The sequence below is a fragment of the Eretmochelys imbricata genome, chromosome 1 (genome assembly GCF_965152235.1).
Source record: "Eretmochelys imbricata isolate rEreImb1 chromosome 1, rEreImb1.hap1, whole genome shotgun sequence".
Taxonomy (NCBI): domain Eukaryota; kingdom Metazoa; phylum Chordata; order Testudines; family Cheloniidae; genus Eretmochelys; species Eretmochelys imbricata.
The window spans coordinates 156,062,521-156,086,333 of NC_135572.1; the positions used below are offsets into that span (position 1 = coordinate 156,062,521).

General features: G+C 41.4%; 1 protein-coding gene across 1 annotated transcript; it reads right to left on the minus strand.

The window, feature by feature from the left end:
• Window positions 1-1,893: 1,893 nt before the first annotated feature.
• On the minus strand, window positions 1,894-23,555 carry LOC144259051 (amine oxidase [flavin-containing] B-like). The gene is made up of 12 exons (XM_077807229.1): window positions 23,544-23,555; window positions 22,164-22,255; window positions 17,121-17,262; window positions 15,752-15,901; window positions 14,929-15,088; window positions 13,766-13,862; window positions 12,277-12,330; window positions 7,417-7,474; window positions 6,098-6,195; window positions 4,788-4,899; window positions 2,958-3,020; window positions 1,894-2,049 (listed from the first exon to the last, which is right to left on the minus strand). The coding sequence occupies exons 1-12, from the start codon at window positions 23,553-23,555 to the stop codon at window positions 1,894-1,896; spliced, it is 1,194 nt and encodes a 397-aa protein (XP_077663355.1).
• Window positions 23,556-23,813: the final 258 nt, after the last annotated feature.

The following is a 23,813-nucleotide window of genomic DNA, read 5'->3' on the forward strand; positions in this document are numbered from 1 at the left end:
TTGGAAGCAATTACAGTCCAGAAATGAACTGAGGGAGAAGATGATGATCTCAGCCCTGCAAACCATGCTGCTGTCACTCACACTGAATTCCATTGTCCTGGGCCTTTGGTACATACAAAGATTGGGTACTTTTCACTAACACAGAGCTTTATAGTGTTTTGGAAGGATTTTCAAGCTCTTCTCTTGCCTGGTCTTGCTTTTTTACAAAAAATAATGAAGTCTGAGGATACTAAGGTAAAGTAGTAAGATTCCTTTCTTCTGGAAATTATATTAGAAAGAGAGAACCGCAATAACCTTTCCTCCTAAGTGAAATACAGAGGACTGGAAAGCAGGTCACATCTTGGATGACTATAGGTGTGATGGAGAAAACTATTAACTGTGTATATAAAAGAGTCCAATTTAGAGTGATATGAATCAAGAAGCAAAGCTGAGCAGGGAATTTTTTTTATTTTTGTAGAGCAGAAGAACATAAGAGAAATCACCCTCGCAATTCCAGGTGCGCCCCTCAACACAACACAAATTCCAAGAAATACAAATGGAAATGTTGTTTAGAGATTTCCATTTATATTTCAAGGACTAATTGTTGGAAAAATGTGTAGATGTTAGCTCAGATTCTCTGGCCCAGATAAGCTGTGTTCAACACTAGACAAAGTTATTACTTATTACGGCAGTGCCTGTAGGCTCCAGCTGAGATCTAGGGCCCACTGTACTCTAAAAACACAAGGTGAGAGAGAGTCCCTACCCCAAAAAGCTTAGACAAGGGTGCAGAAAAGTAAGTACTGTAAAAGTTACTTCATGGCTCCGTGGGGTGAACGGGGGGGTTAATCTGATATCTGGAACCCAGATAGGATAGGAGTGCTGTAGAGCCGCTAGACTGGGGGAATCCTCAGGAGGCCACTTAAGCCAGCTTTATAGCCTCTTTTGTGCCACTGGGTCCATAGTCCATAACATGCGATTGAAAACGTAAAGTGAGGAATTATACCCTTGACAAACTCATGAGCACTTGCATAGTTTGGAACAACAATTTCAAAATTTAGCCTTACATTTTTTTGTAAGTGCTGTTTGGGCTCAAGGCATTTTGGGAAAAAATACATTAAAAGACCCTCACCTGCAATTTGCATGTATTCAAAAGTTATTTTAAGCTACAACTGAAGTCTTCTAGATCTCCGGAACATGAGTGTGGCAATACTCCCCCTATAACTAGGGATGTTCAGAGTTCAGGTTGGGTCAGATACAAGTGTGCAAAAGGCTGAAAATATAAGAACAGCCTTCTCACGGTATCTTGGCATTTTCATTTGCAGACCTGAATAGAAATTCAAAGTTCCACATGGTGGAACATCTCAGAATAGTGGTGGACAACCTGCAGACTGTGGGCCACACGTGGGCCCATCAGGGTAATCCGCTGGTGGGCCGCCAGACAGTTTGTTTACATTTGCACAGCCGCCTGCAGCTCCAGTGGCCGCGGTTCGCCGTTCCCGGCCAATGGGAGCTGCAGGAAGTGGCTCGGGCTGCAGGGACGTACTGGCCACTGCTTCCCACAGCTCCCATTGGCCGGGAATGGTGAACTGCAGCCACTAGGAGCTGTGGGCAGCTGTGCAAAGGTAAACAAACTGTCTGGCGGCCCACCAGCGGATTACCCTGATGGGCCGCGTGTCACAGGTTGCCCACCACTGTCTCAGAACCTCAAATGATGGTGCTAAAAAATAGGTCACTGTTCAAGGGGTCCTTACTTTATCTGAACTCCTTCACTCATCCTCACTCTAAAGTTGCATCTCTACTTCCCCCCACTCCCCTTACCAGTCCTGATCTGCTTTTGAAGACAGATAAGTGCACGTCAAAAAAACCTTTGGACAAAGAACACAGCAAGTATGCAGCTTTGTGCTGGCACCTTTCTCAGTTTCGAACTAGCAGCCCCTTTTTGTAGGCAAATAGCCCAACAGCAGCCACTGAAGTGAAGAAAGTGGAAAATCCAACCAGCCTCAGCAGTCCTGGTACAGACGGCAAGTTTCTCTCCCAAAAAGTAGTAGTGATTGGCCGGGCTGGGACATCCTGCATGGGAGAACATTCAGTATTAGTGCAGGATCACCTCTGCTATGAAAGGGAGAGTATAAATATCAAGTATATCACAGCAGAAACAGAGATAGGTTGAATCTGTTTAGGTGTACTTTTTCTTTTAAACAGAAGTATATTATATTCAGGCAAGATCTGGCACTCTGTTGCTATTAATGCTTATCCCATGCCCTGCTGATGAATCAGGAAACAACCAGAACAGGGTAGATAGCATCTACTTGAGAAAAGGAATTAAACACAACATGTTTGTTGAGGGCCCCTAAAATCTGAAATTAACATATTTTAAAGAAAGAGCCCAAGACTGGCCATTTGCATTCCCTTGTACTCACTTCAATAAAAAGAAGAGCTGTTTAAAAGGCAGGAAACATTTTTTGCCAAAATTTACTCAAATTGTTCCTTGCTTTTCTTAGCAAAATGTTTTATCCAAATTTAAAAAAAAATTCAACCAGCGGTATTAAAGGTGGCTGTGAGCAATGAATATGTCTGAGCTTGAAAAGCTTCCGAAACGACAACAATAGGTTGTGAAGAAATATGAGGCCCAAAGCATTCTCGTCAATTTAAGGTAAGCATTGTAAAAGATACCTGTATGGATTTTTTGCCTTGTTAAAAGTTGAATACTCTTTCCTGTACCATGTTTACAGAGTATTTAGACACCCCCACCCCTTGCTGGGTACCTGTCATGTTCCCAGTTATCCAGGGACAGTTTTGGCAGCCAGCAGAATAGTAATTGTAGCTGTAGCTTATGAAGGTATTGGTTAGTCTCTAAGGTGCCACTAGTACTCCTTTTCTTTTTGCGAATAAAGAGTAACATGGCTGTTACTCTGAAACATATTTTATCTCATCATTAATATCAAAGGAAAGTTCACAGGAACTGAAGGAAAACTTACAACTGATTCTGGTTCTGACTTCCAAATTTCACCTTCTGAGATTTTCCCCATCGAACACAGTATCTGAAAATAAAGAACTGATCAGTTCCATTCGTTCTTTTAAAGGGCAAAACATTTGGCTTTCAGTTTTTGCTCTAAGCTGATGCTGCTATAATCAAGATAAGGGTTTAGCAAATAAGATTGTATGTATTCAGATTTAACAGAAAATCTGATATTTGCACATCAGATTGCTGGGAGGGGCTGTTATTTACTGACATACTCCCAGAGAAGCACCTCTTTCCTAGCTGTGTAATCACTCCAGTGTGAGTGGTGGTGGTTTTTCTAGGAAAGAAAGATATTGGTTCAGGATGAAGGAGTAGAAGAAGCCTCCTTAACTCATTCAGATCCTAATTCAGCAAGGTACTTCAGCAGCACATCTCTAATTTAGTATGTGAGTAGTCCCGCTGAAGTCAGCCAGGCTGAAAATTAAGCACATGCTTAAAAATCTTGTTGAACTAAGGGCCTCATATTAACCACAAATCTGTGGCCCATATCCTATCAAACTGACATCGAAGTAGTGCACGCAAGACATGTAGATGTAAAACAGGTACATGAAAAATGTATCGGAAGCTAATTTTGAAAAAAGTTGACCCAACACAGGAATAGGATTGAGGTCATGTGAGGGAGGGAGAGCCTAGGGTTCAGTGCTAGAAAAGCAAAATATATTCCAAAAAAAAAAAAAAAAAAAATAGTTGGTATCTATTGGTGGGCATGAAAAAGTGCTAGGATTACATGAAACAAGGAGGAGAGTATGACAGGAAGGTGAACATTATCTTTTTAATGCGCACATTTCCAAAATATAATGTGGATATCTTAATTTCTTGATATTCTATCCCAGTCCTTTGCAGAGTTAACAACATCCGACATCTCCTGAGATGTGGTCCAATTTCAGACACACATCAGATGATTGGCAGGTCTAGCAGTTTGCACAATTAACAGTGTTATGGGGATTAGTTCTTAAGTATACATCACTCCCAGGATACAGTTCTTTCCTGTTGCCCAACATCTAAGCTCTTCAGCTTTATCCTGAGCAGGAGCCTTTAGAGGTTCTGCTTTAATGCTTTCATCACTTGATGCATGACGATACTTTATTGATTACCTCCCTCATATGAGATCCCAAAGCTGACCCCTTAACCTCTTATGAAACAAATAGGAGATTCCTTTTGTTGAAGTGGATCTGCCCATAAACCACAACGTTTACAAAAATAGCTGGGAAGATGTCATTTTTACATACAATGAAGTGTGTACGTTCCTATAAATCATCATCATTCAAGATCAACCAAGCACAGGGCCAAACTTCTTCTACAGGACTGCAGCACAACTATCGTTCTTGAAAATAAACTTTGGGGCTGAGCTTTTCAAAGCTGCCTATGGGATTTGGACACCATCGTTGCCAATTCCTGTCCTTTTATTGCAAGTCTGACAGTATCTGATGTCTAGCTTACAGCTCCAGTTCCTAGAGACACATGATTAGGTAAGAATCTCAGCTTTAAAAAATTAAATGTCTAGCCCTCATGGTTGCAGAGGAAAGTATGACGTGGGTGCCCCCGAAAGGCTCAGAAATGGAATTGCAAACAAAAAGAACCCAATTTTAATTTTTTTTCAAATCTCATTTTTAATCCAATCTCATGATTTTTAAATGCTTGAGACTGGTAATGCTGAATTTTCCTTAAAATTAATTCCCACTGGGCATCTCAATCCCTTACATGGCTTTGAAAATCTCAGCCTTGATTTTGCAAAACACACTTAAAAGTTCTCCCCATGCAGCATGCCATAAGTATGGAGCTGTACCTCTCTAGCTGCTCTCTCTCCAGCCTGCACAGCCCCCTCCATGTACCCACTCCATTCTGTAGCCGTCTCTGTGCCAGCAAAGTAGATCCTACCAACTGGCTGGCGAATGATCCTTTAAAATGGACAAAAATAGGTTGTATCAGCCAGATCAGGAAAGCATGACAAAATTCCTTGGGTAAAAAACAGGAGAAGGGTGCTTTAAATACCAATCAACACTTAAGAGTTAGCAATGCAGCACGCTATTTGGATAGTCAGCCTTTCATTTCATTTCTTACATTAGACGCTTCCTGGTGCTCCTTATGTTTTCTAAAGGCTCAGAAAGTATTACTGCAATCCTCCTAACGCTATTTTTGAGTGTGATTCTGGGGCTCATGGAAGTCCAAAAGAGAACTAGACTGAGACAAGGCTTGTTGTCGCTTGTTATCATAGCCAGGACTCTAGAGATGAAAGATGGAGTTGCTAGCACTCTGAATAGCATACTGTAGCCCCCATAACACTTAAGAAGAAAGAGACAGTGGTTTGTTTTTCCTGGATCACATAGCTTTGCTGGGATCTGCAATCATCTACTTTAAGGCACTTTAAGTTCAGTCTACTTTAAAAATTGACGGCACTATATGGTCATAAATCAGGATTTCTTTAGTGCTCTTAGTTACTTTAGAATTGCAGAAATTTACATTTCAAAAAGGATCCAGAGCACTTAACTGAACATAACTGCACAACTGAATGGCAACGGCCAGGTTGGCCACTGCTGCTTTTTGGGGTCACTCCTGTTTTTATTCAAAAACCTGAATCGGGGAGGACAAAATACATGGTGGCACAGTAGTTACTGCAATAGACTCTGTCTGCTAATAGGAACAGTCCACTGAAGTCACTCATGTTCATAAATATTTACAGGATCAGGCCTTTTTACTTTATTTTTAAAATACCAATAAAATATATTAAAAAACACAAAGGAAATGGTAAAGCCAATCCCAAATCTGAAAAGCAAAACTGTCATGAAAATTTACCAATTTGGGCACGTGCACACACACACAAAAACCAATCCCCCCCACCTCCAACAATCTACTCATCTACTCTTCCCTGTAGTCAATGATGAACATGAAAATACTAATAATGAGACTCGTCCATCAAAAAAACCTAATCCAGGCAAGTGGGGAAGTAAAATTTTACAAGGCTGTTTGAAGTATTCCCTAAGCAATACTCCAGGTATAAAGAAAATTTGTTCACAGAGGACTTAAGGGCCTTACAGAGGATATTTAGCTGTTCATTTTTATCTTTCTGTTCTTGAGTCCCTTAGTGAGACATTGTACCTTCCGAACTGTGTCATTATCCCTGGTGGGAAGTAAGCGGTGTAGCACCCGCCAGAATACTGCTCCTCACACCAGTTCTTCTCTTCATAATGCACTGGCTGTAAAACAGAGTTAATGAAACCTCAGAAGGGGGAAAAACCCCTAAGGACAAAGCTGTTACAAGAACTGAGAAGGCAGCAGTGAAGAATAGCTTATGATTTGTTGTATCACCTTACAATGCCTGACTAGAGATGAGCCCATTTAACAAGTCTCTTAATGCAATGTGGATGAGACATACGCCTTAACTTCAGACACTGCAGGCCTTTTTTACTGGTTAAATTGGACATTGTAGAACTGGATCCTCCCAATTCTCTTGTTTATGTAGACTTGTGCTTCAAGCAGCAGAGGCAACATGGAGTCAAATTCAGCCTGGGTGTAAGCAGGTGTAATTCCCATTGTATTCAGTATAATTGCACCTGCTTACTCTCAGGTTGCCTAAGGCCCCAAAATCACAGATTTCTTAGGACTGGAAAGGATCCCCGTAAGCTATCCTTACTTATATACATTACTCAATAATTGCTCTGTTCTGTTCATTCCCTCTGGGGCACCTGGCATTGGCCACTGTCAGAAGACAGGATACTGGGCTAGATGGAGCTTTGGTCTGACCCAGTATGGCCGCTCTTCTGTGCTTATACAGTGATTATGCAAAGTGTGCCACTTTTGTAGCAGTACAGTATATGGGAGTTGTGTAAAATGGCATGCTGTTGTGACTCATATCTAAACATTTCAACCACCTAAAATTGCCCTCAATAAAATAAGGGATGTTTATAATATAAAGCAAATGAGTTTTCAGAAACTGGGAGAGCATACAAACCCTAACAGTTAGTTTCCCTTACTAGGAAGGTAAAAACAGAAAGAAACAAAAGCAGACGTTGCTATGGGAGGGAGCAATCGTGAGACAAAAAGGAACACTATGCAGGGCACAGGCTGGATGAGGAGGCAAGCCGTGGTGCAGCAGCTGAAAACGGCTGAGATTTAGCATATAATAATAATAATGAAGGTAACACTCCGCACTGAGGCGTTAGTGGCTCATTTTAAAATGAGCTCCTGTATTTTTAACTGCTTCACATGAACACATGTTAATCACTCTCAAATGGGATGTAAAGTTTGTCAGTATTTTCCATCTCTTCTGTACAAACTAATAAGCATGGTGAAGAACACTAATCCTGATTAAACATAGGATACAGTGCCAAGAATACTGATTTTATTGCTACTTTCCAACTTCACCCTGTGCCTTCCAACTACAATAATGAGATCGACAGGATGTGTTATGTTCTTACATGTAAGGCTTCCTCTGATCCCAAAACCTTTGCATAGAGCTCGCAGATCCTCCTCTTCCTATGGGAGAAATGCAACAAAGATTTAAACACAAGGAAGAAAATAATCCACTGCTGACACGTTCTTACTTTGAGAGAACAAAGATTATTCTGTGTCTAAATTGGAGGTTTCAGTTCTTTTGGTTTTATTCTGATTACTGAGAGTTTGGAGGCTGGGAGTTGTACTTCAGAAATGAGTCAATAAAGTTGACTGATGTACTGACATACTCTGTTTTATATGAGTCAACTTAACAAGCAGTTTTGCAAATCACTCCCTAAGACCCTGATCCCAATCATCTCAAATTTATATATTATCCAAAAGTCATTTAATCTGCCAGAGAAAGAGAGAAGTGAGGGTTTGTACTTTTGTCTCCTGGCTGACAGCCTGTGCTGAATTTTGATAAGGGAAACAAGACACTGCTGGCTTGTGCTCTCAGGGAACCAGTTTGAAATTTAAAAATCCCTCTTCCTTTTTCACTTCTTTATTTGTATGGGGCTGTACTTCCTTCTGTAACAAAGCAATAGCAATGGAGTCTGTTCCCACTTCCCAGTCATTTTCTGGCCCTTGTTGTCTGGTACTAGACATAGCCCACCGTTTCCCAAAAGGAAAAAGATCAAAATGAGACAAGTGCACCAGTTAAGAACCAAAAAAGAAAAACAGACCCATGCTCAATCCATTTTTGATGCAAATCCTGTCTCATTCATAGAAGAAATGTAGGCCCCCAGACACAGCACAAATACAGGAGGGCAGAGTATATAGGGAATCTACACAAGTGGGATCCGCATCCCCCATGTATTAGGGAGCCCAGCTTTGTGGCGGTTCAGCTACTTCCCTGTGCAGCAGGTTTCAGGGGTGGTGCAGCAATGGGCTGGGGAAAAGTGGAGATAGAGGATGCCCCACTATGCAGCTCCAAAGCCTATTCCATGCTGCATAATGTGGAAACAGTAAGAGTGGAGGCTACTACACATCCAGAGTTACAGTAGCAGCCATGGAGTGACTGGGCCATTGGTCTGCGCCCAGAGGAGGACTTCTTTCCCGCTCCACCTTCGCAGGACCCATGCCAAGCCCAGCTACCAGGGCTCTTGACAGGGAGGAAAGATTTGGTCCTTTGTTATATTTCCTCTCCTTTCTGCCCTTTGAGGAATCACCTGTTCTGGAAGCAGAAATGCTTAATGTGACAGACTGCGAGATTCACTGTTCTCACAGGATTTTCAGAGCCAATGGGTTCAGGTAAGTGCATGGGGCTTCTGGAGACTTGCTGGATCTGTGCCCATTACAGTGTGTGTGTGTGTGTGTGTGTGTGTGTGTGTGTGTGTGTGTGTGTGTGTGTGTGTGTGTGTGTGTGTGTGTGTGTGTGTGTGTGTGTGTGTGTGTGTGTGTGTGTGTGTGACACACACTGACTGTGCTGATACAGTTTAATAGTGTGCTGTCACCTGCCATAAGCCAAAACACAAGCTCTTCCAAACCCTTGTCAATTCAATTCAATTCACAGACATACCGAGCAGCCCTAAGTAACACTAGGGGGAGCTCAGAGAGCTGCAATACCTCAATGAGGGAGTCACACTGCAGTCAACAAGGAAAGGGAGCCAGTGATAATGATTAGAAGAAGACCTCTTCGCTAGTTCTTTCTTTATCCTCCCTAAAGGAAGTCCCTTCTATCCATCTCAGAAAAAGGCCCAGCTTGGGTGCTCTAGCAAGGCAATTAACAGAAAAGTGCCAGGGGACTCTGCATTCTTCCACTGGAGGCCGGGTTTCCAACCTTGCAAAAACAGCAGGGGATCAGCCCTGAAAGCCCGGGGTTCTCAGGAATCCCCCAAAGCCACAGCCACTCGACCACGCCTAGGACACTCTGCTTCTCCCCCCCACCGCCACCCACCCAGCTCTCTAACACCACAGTCCATTGGAGCCATATGGCCATTGACAGCCCATCCTACAGATGCTCCTGGAGTTATCCTGGGTGGCTCCATCACACACAGGAGTGCCACCGAAAAGTTAATACAATCTCAGGCTGTATTAACTGTCCTGACTCCTCCTCACAGAGCTGTGGCAGGAATAATTAGCCTCCCTCCAAACCCAGCCCTGGTCTGCCCTCTTCCCCGATGTGGATCACAGAACCTCCAGAAGATCCCATTGCAGGGTCCTAGGAAGGTGAACTGCATAGCAGAGGTAACCAACTTTCCTGCGGGCAGATGGAGGTCCTTGTGGGAAGAGAGCGACTAGGCTCCGAGAAGCTGTAAGCTCCACTGCTATTTGCCAACTAAATTGCAAAGACAAAATGACTTTGCAAAAGCAAAAGTAAATATTAACCTGAAAACGGCATTTTCAGACAGCCAAGCAAACAAATGCATAGGAGGGCATTATATAGCTTTAATTCTCAATAACAAATAGCTGTTTCAAAAGGGGTCGGTGACAACATTTTATCGAAGAGACTTATCTGAGTGGTCCCCACAGCGAGGGCGAATCTTTGCAGATGTGCCTGCTGCTCACACAGCTGTGCCTTTTCCCCGGGAATGGTTTCGTATTTTATTTAGATGGCCTATTGCTAACACTCTGTCCAGAGCGTACCATACATCTACATGCGCTGCGGGCAAAATCCTCATCTCCAGGCCCTGGGCTCAATCACGGCTTCCCACAAGCCTTGAGCAAAGGGAACATGTCACTGCGTTGCTCCAGAAGCAGCCGAGGAAGCATATGGTGACTCTAAGCATCGAAATCTACCTCCTGGATTCCCTCTGCTCTGTGGAGGAAGTACCTGGGGCAGGGTACTTCCCCAGTGCCCTGTGTAGCTCTGCTAGCCAGCAGATATTGTATTGTCCCTGTTGCACTGTGCAGGAGATGGGGGTGGCACTGTTGCAGCCAATGGCGGCTATTCTCCTCCCTGCACTAATACTCACAGTCTGGGCAGCTGGCACAAGGGAGCACCAGATGCCCTCTTGAGTGGCTCTGCAAGCTGGGCCACAATCTAGCCCACTGTCATTAGTGATTGGTCTTTGTCTAGGGGAGTCTCGGGGTAGTAGGTGGAGAGGGGTTTCACTCCCACAACAGGTGGGCAGGCTGCAGCACTGTTGCACTGACTCCTGTTCCAGCCAATGGGCTAGTGTAGTGGCCATAGCCTACATGCAACCCCTGGAACACATGGTTTCTGGATCCTTGGAAACCCAGTCCCAACTTCAGTGACTCCATTTGGGGGAGCCCCACTACATAGCTTACAGGTGGGTGTGGAGATGCCTCCTGGCCAGCCACTCAGTCTGCCTCTTTTCCCTGTGTAGAACTAAAGTGAGGCTTAAATTGTGTGCATGGGATGGATTTCTCATTGTAAGTAATATACTACATTGAGCACAGTGTACGTTAGAACCATTCTTTACCACTGAGAGTCATCAATAGTTTAATGTTCACTCAGTAAATATTCAAAGTCCCATTGTTTAAAAATTAATCTCAGAGTCAGATAAACATGTGAACGCTTTTGACGCCAATTGATAAATTGGTCTGTCTTTCATGGCACTCTTATAAATCACAAAAGTGTCCTTTTATTGCATAGAAATTTAAACTGTTATCAAGTACTGCATATGTTCCATTGCACTTAATATACTGACACATGGTGAAACAGGCATTTGGTGTTAATGATAGCCTGAAATGCTGAACACAATGGATTTCAAGGTGCTTGCCCAGCTTTTGTTCTGACAATCACCTATTGTAGTTCCAGCCCAAAGCTGAAATGCAGATGGAGAATATCTGGTCTATTCCTGAAAAAATGAACGAGGCTCAGTGGAACAGTGCTATTGCTCTAAGAGCTGGTGGAATAATGCTCCACATGATCCCACTTTACAAAAGCTGCGAGAGTTCACATATCGCTGATTTGAGGACACCAATATTGTCTCTAATTGGGCTGACCTTTACTGTTAAAATGTGTACTTGGACACAGAACATTCCACGTTTTTAAGTTTGAACATACCCTGTCCACGCTTAAATAAAGGTCTCCCCCGCAACCCTGCCATATAACTTTAGCTTTGTTGATTAGTCCAGTGAAATGCTAGGGATATTTTTGAGGGCAAAAAACTGCTACCCTTTAAAACCTATTTTTATTTATTTTTAAACAATAGCAGGGAGGAGACTGCTGTAACAAGATAGTGGACTAGATCTTCACGTGTGTTGAGCTCTGCCTGGCACACCTGAAGACAGAGGGTCAACGGTAGCTTTCTGTCACCTTCTACCCCCTAATCCTTAGAGCTGGTTCATCCCGTGACAAACTGGAGCAGCCTCAAGGCCGCGCTAACTTACAAAGGCTGAAATGGCCCTCTAGAGTCTGATCCAAGATCACTAGAGCACTGAGCACTCTGGCTCAGCCCCTCCCACTCCTGGCACACCCACTCCACTGTGTGGGGACAGAAGAGCAGCAGTGGGGGCATGGAGCTGGCTATTCTGGCTTTATGCTACCCAGGCACTCCCGAATACAAGAGGAATCCCCAGTTGGCCACTAAGTGAAGCTTTCTGGCCGCTTTCCACTGCCCAAACAGCTCAAAGCAGTCAAATGGGAGCCTGAAGACTTGGCTTTAACAAAGGACAGGTAGACGCTGCCATGCTTACTGCCATTTTGGATAAAGGCTTCACATGGCTCCTAAGGGAACAAAATTTAAGTGTTGCACTTTTGAAGTGACAGCACTGTGAACGGTGCTTAGTTAATAGCCAACATCCCTGTAATTATTGCATGCAGAAAATGTTTTGTCTGCTATAGGGGTGTGGGTGCGGGGAGGAGAGAGACTCTGAAAATTTAAAACAAAAACTTAAATCAGATCCTGTGTAAAACTATGGCACTTTGTTCTTACCTTTCTTCCTTTGTGAGATGTGTCAATCTTCTACACTTTCGAGCGAGAATAAAACTAAAAAAAGAAAACCACACACACAAAAAAGGAATGATGGCATCCATTATCTACACAGTGCCCTTTAAAATGCTATCAGCTGGTGGCTTGATGATGCAGGCTTCCAACATTTGTCTTTTATCTTTAGGTCTTTAGTCTTTACCTGGTGGCCACTTCCCAACCCTTTCAATTCTTACTGAGAAATGTGGCTATAAACTTTTCTTCAGTTCTGCAGGATTTAAGCTCAGCTTTCAGAAAGTTTCTAAAGGTCAAATATTTATCTCAGGCTGTCTGCTGGAGAAATTTACTAGGGCTACAGTAATGGGAAGAGAGGAAACGTCCTTCCCCAGGCAGCAGAGGGGAAAGTAACCACAGGGCAACAGTAGCCAGTGCATCTGGTGCACTCTTCCTCCTGTGGGGAGGGCGTGGGGTACAGACTGGCTGGTGGATCTATGAAGTCATATTTCTCCAGGCCAAGGCTTAATTTGTGCTGGGGCTTGCCAGGGCTGAGCCCTGGCACCTCTAGCTTGGCAGTTCATAACCCCAGCACCTCTGGGCTTTCTATATCAGTTATGAATGTAAAAAAATTGCTTTAGCCCCCAGCACCTATTCGGTTGAGCCCCAGCACCTCTTTCGTTATAAATTAAGCACAACTCCAGGCTCAGCCCCAAACACCTCCTCCACAGGTGTGTGCCACGGCATTGGCGATGTACAGACCTCTTGCTTTGGCCCCTGCCTGCAGGGAACCACACTCTGGTCAGGGTCAGACGATCCATAGGAGCTGTTTCATGGCATAGTAAACCCACTCATGACAGCTGTAGGATTTGATATGGTAATGGCAAATTACGAAGGCTAGAGTAGAATTAGGTAGTATAGTTCAATAGCCTTATATAAGGAAATGTTCCATTTCATTTTTGATTATTGGGGTCAGGGAGGAAAACCACATTTATTGGAAAGAAATCTCTTTTAATAGGGTTGGCTGAAAATTTTCATAAAAAAAAACGGCGGGGGGGGGTGAAGGATTGTAGAAAATTTTAGGGTTGTTTTTTTTTTAAAATGTTTGATTTTGGAGGTTTTCCCCCTGCCACCACCAACTCGCTTTACTTTTTTGCCTCCTCTCTCTCTCCTTATCCTTTTTCCATTTTGATAGTGGGGAGGCCAGAGGCAAAAGGAACAGGGGCAGGGAGGGAAACAGAAATAAAACAAACATCTTTTTCCAGTTTTTTCCCCACCAAAAAAATTGAAAATTAAAAAAAAAAGTGAAAAATTTTTAAAGACAAAAGTTTGGGAGCAAAATACTGACTATATTTTGTGAAATAAAATAATTCACCACTTTTCAACCAGCTCTACTTTTTTGTTAATATTTTCAGATATTTTCCTCCAATGGTAGGTTTCCATGTCTCCTCAAACCCCAGGCCCACAAAAATTAATGGGTAATGGCCCTCTTCTCTTTTACCCCATTATGGCAGGAACACTGCAATTGGGTTTGGTATCATCAAGTGTCATTCCAATCACAGCTTCCTCATCTTCAATGAGCATGGTGCCACAGTAGTCTAGAAACCAGAGAGGAAAAAAAAACGGATTTTATTAATCCAGGTAATCTGGAGAACTATGACAGAGAAGGAGGTGAAACCACCAGTGTGGTGTGACAAAGAATATGTCTGGCTCCACGGGATTGTTCTGCCAGAGATTGTGTGCTGTTCCTGGGGCTCTGAGAAGTACTATTTTCTACCTAGGTGAGATATTTTAGATATGGGATCCTGAGACTCTTAGCAACCAGTTCCGGACATCTTTAAAAAGCAGGGACAACATAAGGATATTCATATAACTGAATTTATGACCAAAAAGATGGTGTTATAACCGACATGACTGGGGTACCAATTAATTGCACAGAAACACACTGTTCTCGAGCATTGCCGGTGTTTGTGTCCAACAATTTGGCTAGCACACTAGGTTTTTATGACTGGCATATGCCAGATACAAGAGATTTCAGGATGCTTGTACTAAATGTTCTGGAAATACAGAATATAATTGTTATTAAAAACATGGCTCTCAAAGCACCAGTTTTCCAGAGCACTATGGAGATCTTTACAGACACCAATTGTAAATCTCCCCAAAAGCTTAAAGGCAAACAAAGACTGTATGGTGTATTCCTGCAAGAATTAAAGAGGCACTGTGCTCAGCGCTGTCACTTTAAATGATTTGGGCAATATTTCAACTTCCACACTCTTAGGATCTCTAGCTGGCCAAGACATATGGCTATACGTTTTTAGCTACAAACTATTCTCAAGACAAAATTGTCGCAGTCATGCAGTATATGGCATGAAATCGCTCTCCATTATGCCCCAACTGCACGATTATGTTTAGGTAACTAATGGCAGAGATATGTCTCACTCCAAGATGTCACTGAAGAAAAAATGTGGGATGGGGGTAAGGAGAACAACAAGGAACAAGAGTTAGTTATCCCAACTTCTTCCCTCATGTCCTTTATACTCTCTCCCCCCGTCTCTTTTTAGGACTCAGAGAAGTAGCTGAAGAGAGATGAAATCCCCTTCTAATGTGGACTCTTGTATTAGCATAATATAATACAAAAGAAACCCCCTGATTAAAATGTAATACCCTGTTTCCTCCAGAAAGGTTCTTTGTAGTATATCATGCACTTGATGACTGAGCCCATGGGAACCCGGCTGATCAGCTGGTTTCTCATTGGTGGTAATGGTGGGTTGAAATGAATCTTCAAATCAAGAATTGGGGGAATGGCACTAATAACATACTTGGCCTGGAAAAGAAATAGTAAGTAAACGAAATACATTATCCAATATTTGAGCCTCTCTCTATTACAGCTGGGGAAGCTTTACAGTATGTTTGTTGACAGTAATATCTTCCAAAGCAAAAGAAAGTTTGCCCCACAGCATGCAAGTTATAAAATAGACCACTCAGGATGTCTTGGTTATAGAAACTCTAAAATGATAACAAGTACTGTACAAATGACTATCCAATTGGGCAGCTATTCCTTTCTAACTGGTTGGAAGACTATTCCTCTTACAAAAGGTTCACTGGGCTCCTTTTCAATTGACCTTTCATTTTCTGGCTTGGAAGCTAACTCTGAATTGTTTCTGGAGAATGTTTCTCTTGCACTGCATTGCTATTATCATCCTGGAGATATTCTTTTATTCTGAAGCTAACTGAATGCAAAGGAGTAGAAATAGTAAAGGAATGGCACAAATACACATTCTAGAATTCTCTGCTTCTCCGGTGCCCATCCCAAGCTGTGTTATTGGTATTTCTTAGGGAATACCAGAAAATGTGACTCCTGGTTATTGTGACTTTCTTCTTTGCTACACTGTGCCCCTGTGTTACAGGCTTATTGAGAAGACAAGTGGAGCAACGAAAGATTTTAAATCCCTACAAATATTTGCTCTAATGTAAGGTAATGAATTACCTTGTATAATTCATGGTCTAAGGTCTCCACAATGACATTTTCACCTGACTGATCAATGCGGACTACAGGTTTCTCTAGCTTCACTCGGCCTCCCAGGCGTTCCATTAGCTTCTCACTAATCTGACCAGAGCCACCAACAAACTTCCTCTCCTGGAAGAGAAAAAGAGACAGTTCAACAATAATGTGAGATGGACAAACTGATTTGGATAAAATAAGAATCATACAGAACATTTGTTCTCAACCCTCAAAATAAACCCAACTTCTTTTTGACCTTTTGGAAAGTCAGGTGACTTAGTTTGGAAAGCTTATGGCTATTATTTTACGCTTTTGTGTACACCTCTGAGCTTGCTGGGTCTGTTCACCAATGGGACCGAAAGTGCCAGAAATCTCATGACAAAGCTGTTCTCATGTGACTTCCAAACCAATTCTGGAGATCCCAGAGGTCCAGCTAAGGTTTGGATAAGCATTCAAACTTGTGAATGCTCAGCTGAAGTCAGCCATCCTTGTTGGAGGTCTGCCCATCAGTAATAGTAACAATGATTGCCATAATTATACATAAACAGGCTACAAAAAGCAAGTAGCATGCTCCCAAAATCTGTCCAGTAGTATTAATTATAACTAGATTTTTTTTAAAAACCTTCTCTCATATATATCAGAGGTGAGCCAAATAGGTTCATTTCAATATAGTAGAGTGCAATTAAACATACATTCATTTCGTGCAAGAACATTAGCCGATTCTTCCCTTTCTTCATGTGTGTTACTTGCATTAAATACACTGCTTCGCACACATTTTAGGGTTATATAATACATAAATACAGGCATTTATCTTCATCAGATTGGTCTGACAGTCTTATGAACTATGAACATTGGAAAGATTTGATTTTAGTTACCTAGCTATTGGTGGTTGTGATTCAAATACTAGTCTGTATCTATCTAGGCACTTTTGCAGTTCCCATCACCTTACACTACTTAAGTACCTCTCATATATTTAGCCTGTGAGGACAGGAAGTATTACTAGTATTCCCATTTTTCAAAGAGGATGAACTAAGAGAAAGCGGGTGATCTGCCCAAAGTTGGAATCAGGAATTGAACCCAAATCTCCTGATCCCCAGTCCAGTGCCTGAACCACAAGAATGGCCTTCCACATTGATGCAACCTGAACCCTATTAATACTGAAATCAATGGCAGCTATTGTCTCTATGTAAAGTAAAAACTATGGGAGTTTGGCTGCCCTGCTAATGCAGCAGTGAACAGTCTTCGTCATTCTTGTCCTTCCTTTTAAAAACAAACAAAACAAATGAGTTTAAAGGGCTTCTGCCAAGAGGCATGCGGTGTTCTTCCAAAGATAAGAGCGGACGGTTTACTGTACCTGCCCACCATTGGTGGTTGAGAATATCCTGCCTGTCCCCCCGCACTGCTTCACGTACCACAGGAACCAGAGAGCAGAGACCTCATGAGGCTCAGAGGTGACATCCACATTCACAAACAGCGTTGCAAACCTCTTGCTAGTACTGCACATGGGATCAAAGTAAAGTTGGTATGTTACTATAAAAGCAGTAAGATGATATCCATCGCCTAGTCCTATTCTCTAGCAACAGCGAAAGAAAGGAGCCTCGCAACCCTCCTCTGCCAGTGATGTTAACAGGTATTTTGCCCTCAACGTCAATGGGACCAGGAATGGCCCGTGGTAATTAAAATAATTGTTCTTATATAGTTCTTTACACAGGAGAATTTCAAAAGAGCTTGCCAAAAATTAATTAAGCCCTACAACATTCCAGTGAGGTTAGTAAGTATTATCCCTGTTTTAAAGTGGCTAAGTGACCTTTACTGGGTGACACACTCCGTGGGAGATTATATTTTCTTCTGCTAACATCTGGAGGCAATTGTCAGTCATTCAAGATTCAGGGAACAATGAAGCAAGGCCAGACAGCTCTAATGGGCTTTGAAGCTCTGCACGTCAGCTACCTACCCCTCCAATCCCCCCATGTCACCCATGAGACCTGCAGTCCTTTCTGCTGCTGATTGTACCTGTCTCCCCACTCCTTCAGCCAGCCACAGTCTCCTCCGCTGTATAACCTCCTGAACCCTTCAGGAATATGGGAGTCTACGAGGACAGTAAAGCTCAGCAGAGACTGTGAGAGAAGCTCCAGGTGGGTAGTGATCATTCTCATCCTTGTTCTGTCCACATTTTGGATGGATTGCCATCCAGCTGCCTCCTCCTCTGTCCTTTTAAGAGTAGTAGCGTGCAGGTAATCAGTCAGAATTCCCCTTTGTGGGGACACACAGAACAAAGAAACAGCCTTGGGGGAGTCAGGAAAAAAGCAGAATGGCGAGTAGGCCTTGAGTGGAATCGTTACAGATTTATGAGGCAGACTGACAATAAAGGAGAAATCGTGATGCTATTTGCACAGCCATGTAACTATGTTGTGCATTGGACCCTGGGCATGTGCAATGGCCTCTGCCAATGAGTATACATGTAGAAAAAAGTGGGCTGTGAAATTTGATCTTTGTTTTCTCTCTTACTGTTTGTGCTTTGATTTAAGAGATGACAAATCTACTGAGAATTATTACAGATGAAAGATCTGTACAAGTTTTCAGGATGGGTTAAAAGATGTGTGAATACAGGCAGGAGTAAACATTCTTTCACTGAACTTCAGTTACTTGCTCTCTCCTCACATTGCACATTTGTATAGGTGTATTAAAGCCATGTGAAGGAAGTCCTATGTCTTCTGAGCAGAAGATGCTCATTTCAGCCGTGTAACACCACATGGGGCTCTGCAGTTACTGCCTTTGTCAACTGCAACCCAGCAAATAACCTCCAAAGCCAGTCAAAAATCCTGGTTTTAAACTATTTTGTCTTTTGTTTAGTCAAACATTTTTTAAAGCAAAAAGGCTTTTAAAAAAATTAATGCATTTAAGCAAGTTTAAATTCAATTCTTCACAGTAACAGCATCTTCTCTGTCTGCTTAATGAACAGACATTTCCACTGAAGCAAAAGGCCAAGAGCAGAGTTGCCCTCCAGGTAGGCTTGACCTTTGATCTGCTTTTATGAATGTCCTTGACAGCCCGGGAATTTTGTCTATGGGCAACTGCAATAGCAACACTACAATTTGATAAGCAGGATCGTTTGCATGTTTTGACCACCATATTTCAGCTATTCATCAGCATCTTAACTAGATGCCCAGCGCTCACCAATAAAATAAGCAATAAAAGAAGTAATCCTGTAGGGACTAGTGGGGGATTTTTTTTAGTGCTAGGTGATATTTTAAGGTAGTGATTAGATACTTGTCCATGATATATCCATGTCATTGAGAAGAAAAGCATTTCTGGAGGCAGCAATTCAACAAAGATGAAACCCAGCATTTCAGTTTAGTAGAAAGATTCCTTGTGCCAGTTTTCTTATAATCCTTTATTATAATCAGTTACTATATACCTTTGAGAAGATTAGGTGTAAACTGGGAGTGCTGGGCTCTGAAGCTCTTTGAAGTAGTGATTGATCACCCCTGCTAATGTGATACTTCCACATGTGTGCATGTTTAGTGGCTTCATGCTATTTCCTCTCTGTTAGTCACTGAGAAATTGCATGCAATCTGTGTCTATAAAGATTCTACCTCTCTTCCTTTAGCACCATAAAAAGGTTATGATTAAACAGGCATTTATTCAGTTCTTATTTATATATATTGTAAATATGATCAGCTCTGAAAGATGTTTTATTATATTTAGTGGAGGAATAAATACGTGTATTAATATTTTACAGACATATAATACTTTTAGACAATGATCTAATTTTTCCATAATATTTTGCCACTTTCCCATTATTTTTGGTATTTTAGCTCCACAATTTCATCTATTATTTCATATGGAAGTGGCTGTTTGGTTTCAATCATTAGCACACAATGCTATTTAGGCATGAAATGTCAAACTGAAGCAAATCTGCATAATCTGTCAGACAAAAGGAAAGAATGGAGGATTACCCTTCTGGACGATTGCATTCTAGGGATAGAAAAACTGCTATGGCATGTAACCTAACTTTTGATTGCACATGGCAGATCAAGTTTAGATGTACATATAAAATCTGAAAAGCATCTTGGAATTAAAACAGGCGGACAATTACGTCAAAATTCAGGTAAAATGTCAAGTCATAGTCCATCACAGATTAGAAAGATGTGACTCTCCTTGCCTGGTGCTGTACAATATTGTGCAAGATTGTACAGGGCCTCTTTTCCAATTTAAGAGGCTGGATCACCTGTAACTATGTATATGAAAGATGGCTGAGCTACACCATGCATTAACAAACACTATGCTGAAGTTACCTACCAAAGATTTTGAAAATGCACATTGCCCAATTCAAGAAACATTTCATTCATTCTTATTCTGTTTCAGTTGTCATGGATAATGATACCAATGAGAAACTCTCTGAACGCCTTTATGTCATAGTATACTAGTGGATACTTGAATGGTTTTCTTACAGACAGTACATACACTTACTTAAGTCAATAGCATTTACTATTGTTGCTCAAACTTGTTCTCCTTAGAATTTGTCTAAAATGGTTTATTCCCAGGGATCTTCCCCTTCGGGACTTCCTTCGGCAAGGTCTATGGATAACTGATTGCAGTACAATTAGATGCCTTAGGATTTTGTTATTTATGTTACATTTCCAAAGGTACAAATAAAGGCAAAAACCATAGGAAGGTTTTGGACAAATGCCTGTTGCAACTGTACTGTGTGGAGGACACCCATTCACAGTGAGCATGTGGCCACTAGTGGCTGGTTGAAGCTTAGAAATAATAGTAAGTGTGCATTTTCTAGCTGAAAGATAGCAAATAACTTCCTTTAGCTTAAGCAGGCACAGGTCTGTGTTTCTAGAGCTGTAGGCTCATCCTGGTTCTAGCTCCTGGGTGTAGTTTATTTAGTAATTCTGATAGTGTACTTCTAGAAATGGGTCTGCTTTAGAGCAACACCATGCTATAATTTTCTTATGTATGACAAAATCTAGTCAAACTGTTCTTGAGTTACAGGTGAAATAAAAATTAATGTGATGTTTGCATAACAACAAGCAGTACTGTCAGTATCTCCGTGCTATATAGTGCTGTACAGTGGTAACAAAAGGGGACACTTGGGTGTTAAGGTAATTCAGTCTCAGGACTGTATACTGAATTCTTACAGCGATTGTAGAAAATCAGCTCTCCTAACACTAAATAATTGAAAGCAATATCTCATCCAAAGTTCTATACAGGAACCTGGCTACACCAGAGCAACTCTCTTTTATTGCCAAACATTCAGAACTTCTGATTAAACTAATTACAAAATCGGAGTCTTGTTAAATCTCCTGTCATCTGACCTGGAAGCATTACACTAGACTAACCAAAAAGCAAAAGAAAATAATCTTTTTGTGCATAAAAAATATTTACAAAAACAACAGAAAAGCTGCAAATTTGCCACCATGAAGCAATACCACTATGAAGATTCAAGTCTGTAATTGCTTTGTGCTGTTTGTTTGCTCTTAAAACTACAGTATCCCTTAATGCTATGCTGCCAGATTAAATTCCAGGATTTAAGGGTGCTGCTAGCTATCAACAGATGTCTAAAAACTACGTATCTGAAAACTTAACTCTCTCTGATTTCTGGAATGCCCAAGATACATACAACATAAATTTCCAAGTTTAGTGCATGAGGCAAGCAGATATTTTTCAGTTCATCCAAACAGGCCTGATACAGAGCCAGCTGAATCCAGTTATAAGCAGATCATCAGCAAATGAAATAAAAGAGTGTATAACAAGCAGAGATGTTACCCATGGTTTCAATGCTAGCAAACATGACATTTTCATCTGATCTTTATTTGAGTTAAATTAACATGGAAAATAACGGGATGCCCTGTGTATTTGCTCAGTTATTATAGTTATCAAACCTGATCTCCATTTAGAACCCTCTGCTCTTCAGAAGGTCATTAATATGACCTTCTGAAGTGAAGGTCATATTAATGAGGATGAGCCATGGATGTTCAAGCATCAGCGTCAAGCCAAGGCAGTATTTGGATGGGACGCCTCCAGAGAAAAAAATCAAGTGCTGCAAGAAGTGCTGTTGTTGATTTGGTAGGTGATTCAATGCCCCATCATAATGTCAGTGAACACTGTATGTCTGGAAGTTTTGTCTTTCAGATTAAGATGTAAAACCAATATCCTGTTCATTTGTGGTCATTAAACCTCTTAGCGTATTTCAGCAAAAGTAGTGTTAGCTGTGATCAAATTTCAGAGAGGATAATTAGAATCTGCCCACTCCAATTACTCCGGGCACTTTCAATGGGACATTGTACTCCTCACTTCCTGTGCTTAGATGTTGCTCTTCACAGTTGGCCTGCAGCACTATCCAACTATAACCTGTTATACATTTTAATATAAAAGTGATTCTTACTTTGTCCAACAAACTTTGTCTATGAAATCTTGCATAGACATTTTGTCCCATTCTTCTGCATGTGGTGCCTTCCATGGGGCTTCATTAGGAATCTAGGACAACAGAAGAACAGCGAATGTTCAGTAACAACATTGCACACTGTGGATCTGTCTTCACTACATACAGTGGACTGGCACAGCTACATTGTGCAGCTATGCTGGCACAACCTGATAGGGTAGACACAGCATACACAGACAGAAAGGATTTTTCTGTTTGTGCAGGAACACCACCTTCCTGAACCTAGTTAGCTAGGTCAACAGAAGCATTCTTCCATCAACACACTCCGATTTGTTTTCAGGAATTGGCTTAATGGTATAAAGGATGGGACTAGAAAAGTGATCCAGAAATTATGCTTTCCCAGATTTATACCAATCATTTTTTTGGGGACAAAAGGTTTTTTCTCAGCATTTACCTTAGCTTTCTATTCCAGATAAGACTCTTTCTATTTTTACTTTATAGGCAGAATTCTTAGGTACATTTTCAGTGAAAACACTTAGCACAAAATTCTGCTTTTCTGAAAAACACCAGCCTTTCTCCCTTTTACAATAGTAAACTTGTCTCTTAACACAGACTAATTTTTAACTGAGTCAATTGATTTCACATTTAAAATTAGAAGATACAGACTGTGATTTAAGACTTTTTTTTTCAAACAAACTCTTTAAAGAAAAGACATAGTTGAATAGTTTTCTCTGATCAGTATATATTTTTGCTATTATTTTTAGTATTATTTATTCTATAAAAATTGAGGCGGTTTTCAAAGGCAAGAGAGCAACTCTTATGGATAGAAAAATATCTGAGAAGAGAGTCAGTATCAGAAGCTGAGTAATAGAAAATGTATTATTTTGGGGGCACTAATTCAGTTTCAATCATAACAATGCAAGACCACAGTCACAAGCTCACCTGCACTACAGAATTCTGTTAAATGTTCTTGCTGGAAATTTGCACAAGTTCTTAACAGAAATAAAGTGGACTTAGCAGAAGATTTAAAAAAAATAGACTAAAATGTTGCCTAGTGAGGTAAAATGCTGTGCTGGAGAGAAGTATGCAATTCTATAGCTCCCCTGTTTATGTTTCGAAGCACCTGCACTTTCCTTTTTAAACACTCCTAGCTCAACAGTATAGTGAGAACCAGTGTACATCACCTTTAATATGTACTTAGCTGATCAAGTTAGGTTAAAGACTCTGAGGAAGGAGTTTAGCATATGTTAAAGGCAGTGTGCCTTGCCTACACTAGGCTATCAGGACATGCTAGTTAGTATGTGTCATTTAACATGTGCTAACATCACATCTTTGAATCCCATACAAGGGCTAACTGCATTGGATAGCTGAGCCTCTACACACCTCCTTTCCCATTTCATCCATCGTCCTCCACAGATTGTTGAAATCTAAGACGACAAAAGGGTTCCACATAGTAGGAAATGCACCCTTAAAGGGATAACTTTTACCCTAAAAGAAAAAAAAAGCATAATCAGAATACAATTTTTAATTCACCTGAATGACCACAACCTCAATGTACAAACAGTCACCAAACAGCTCCAACCAGTATACATAGTAGTAATCATTTGACAGGTTAGTTAATCTGCTGCACATCAGAGTAGAATTAACAGGAAG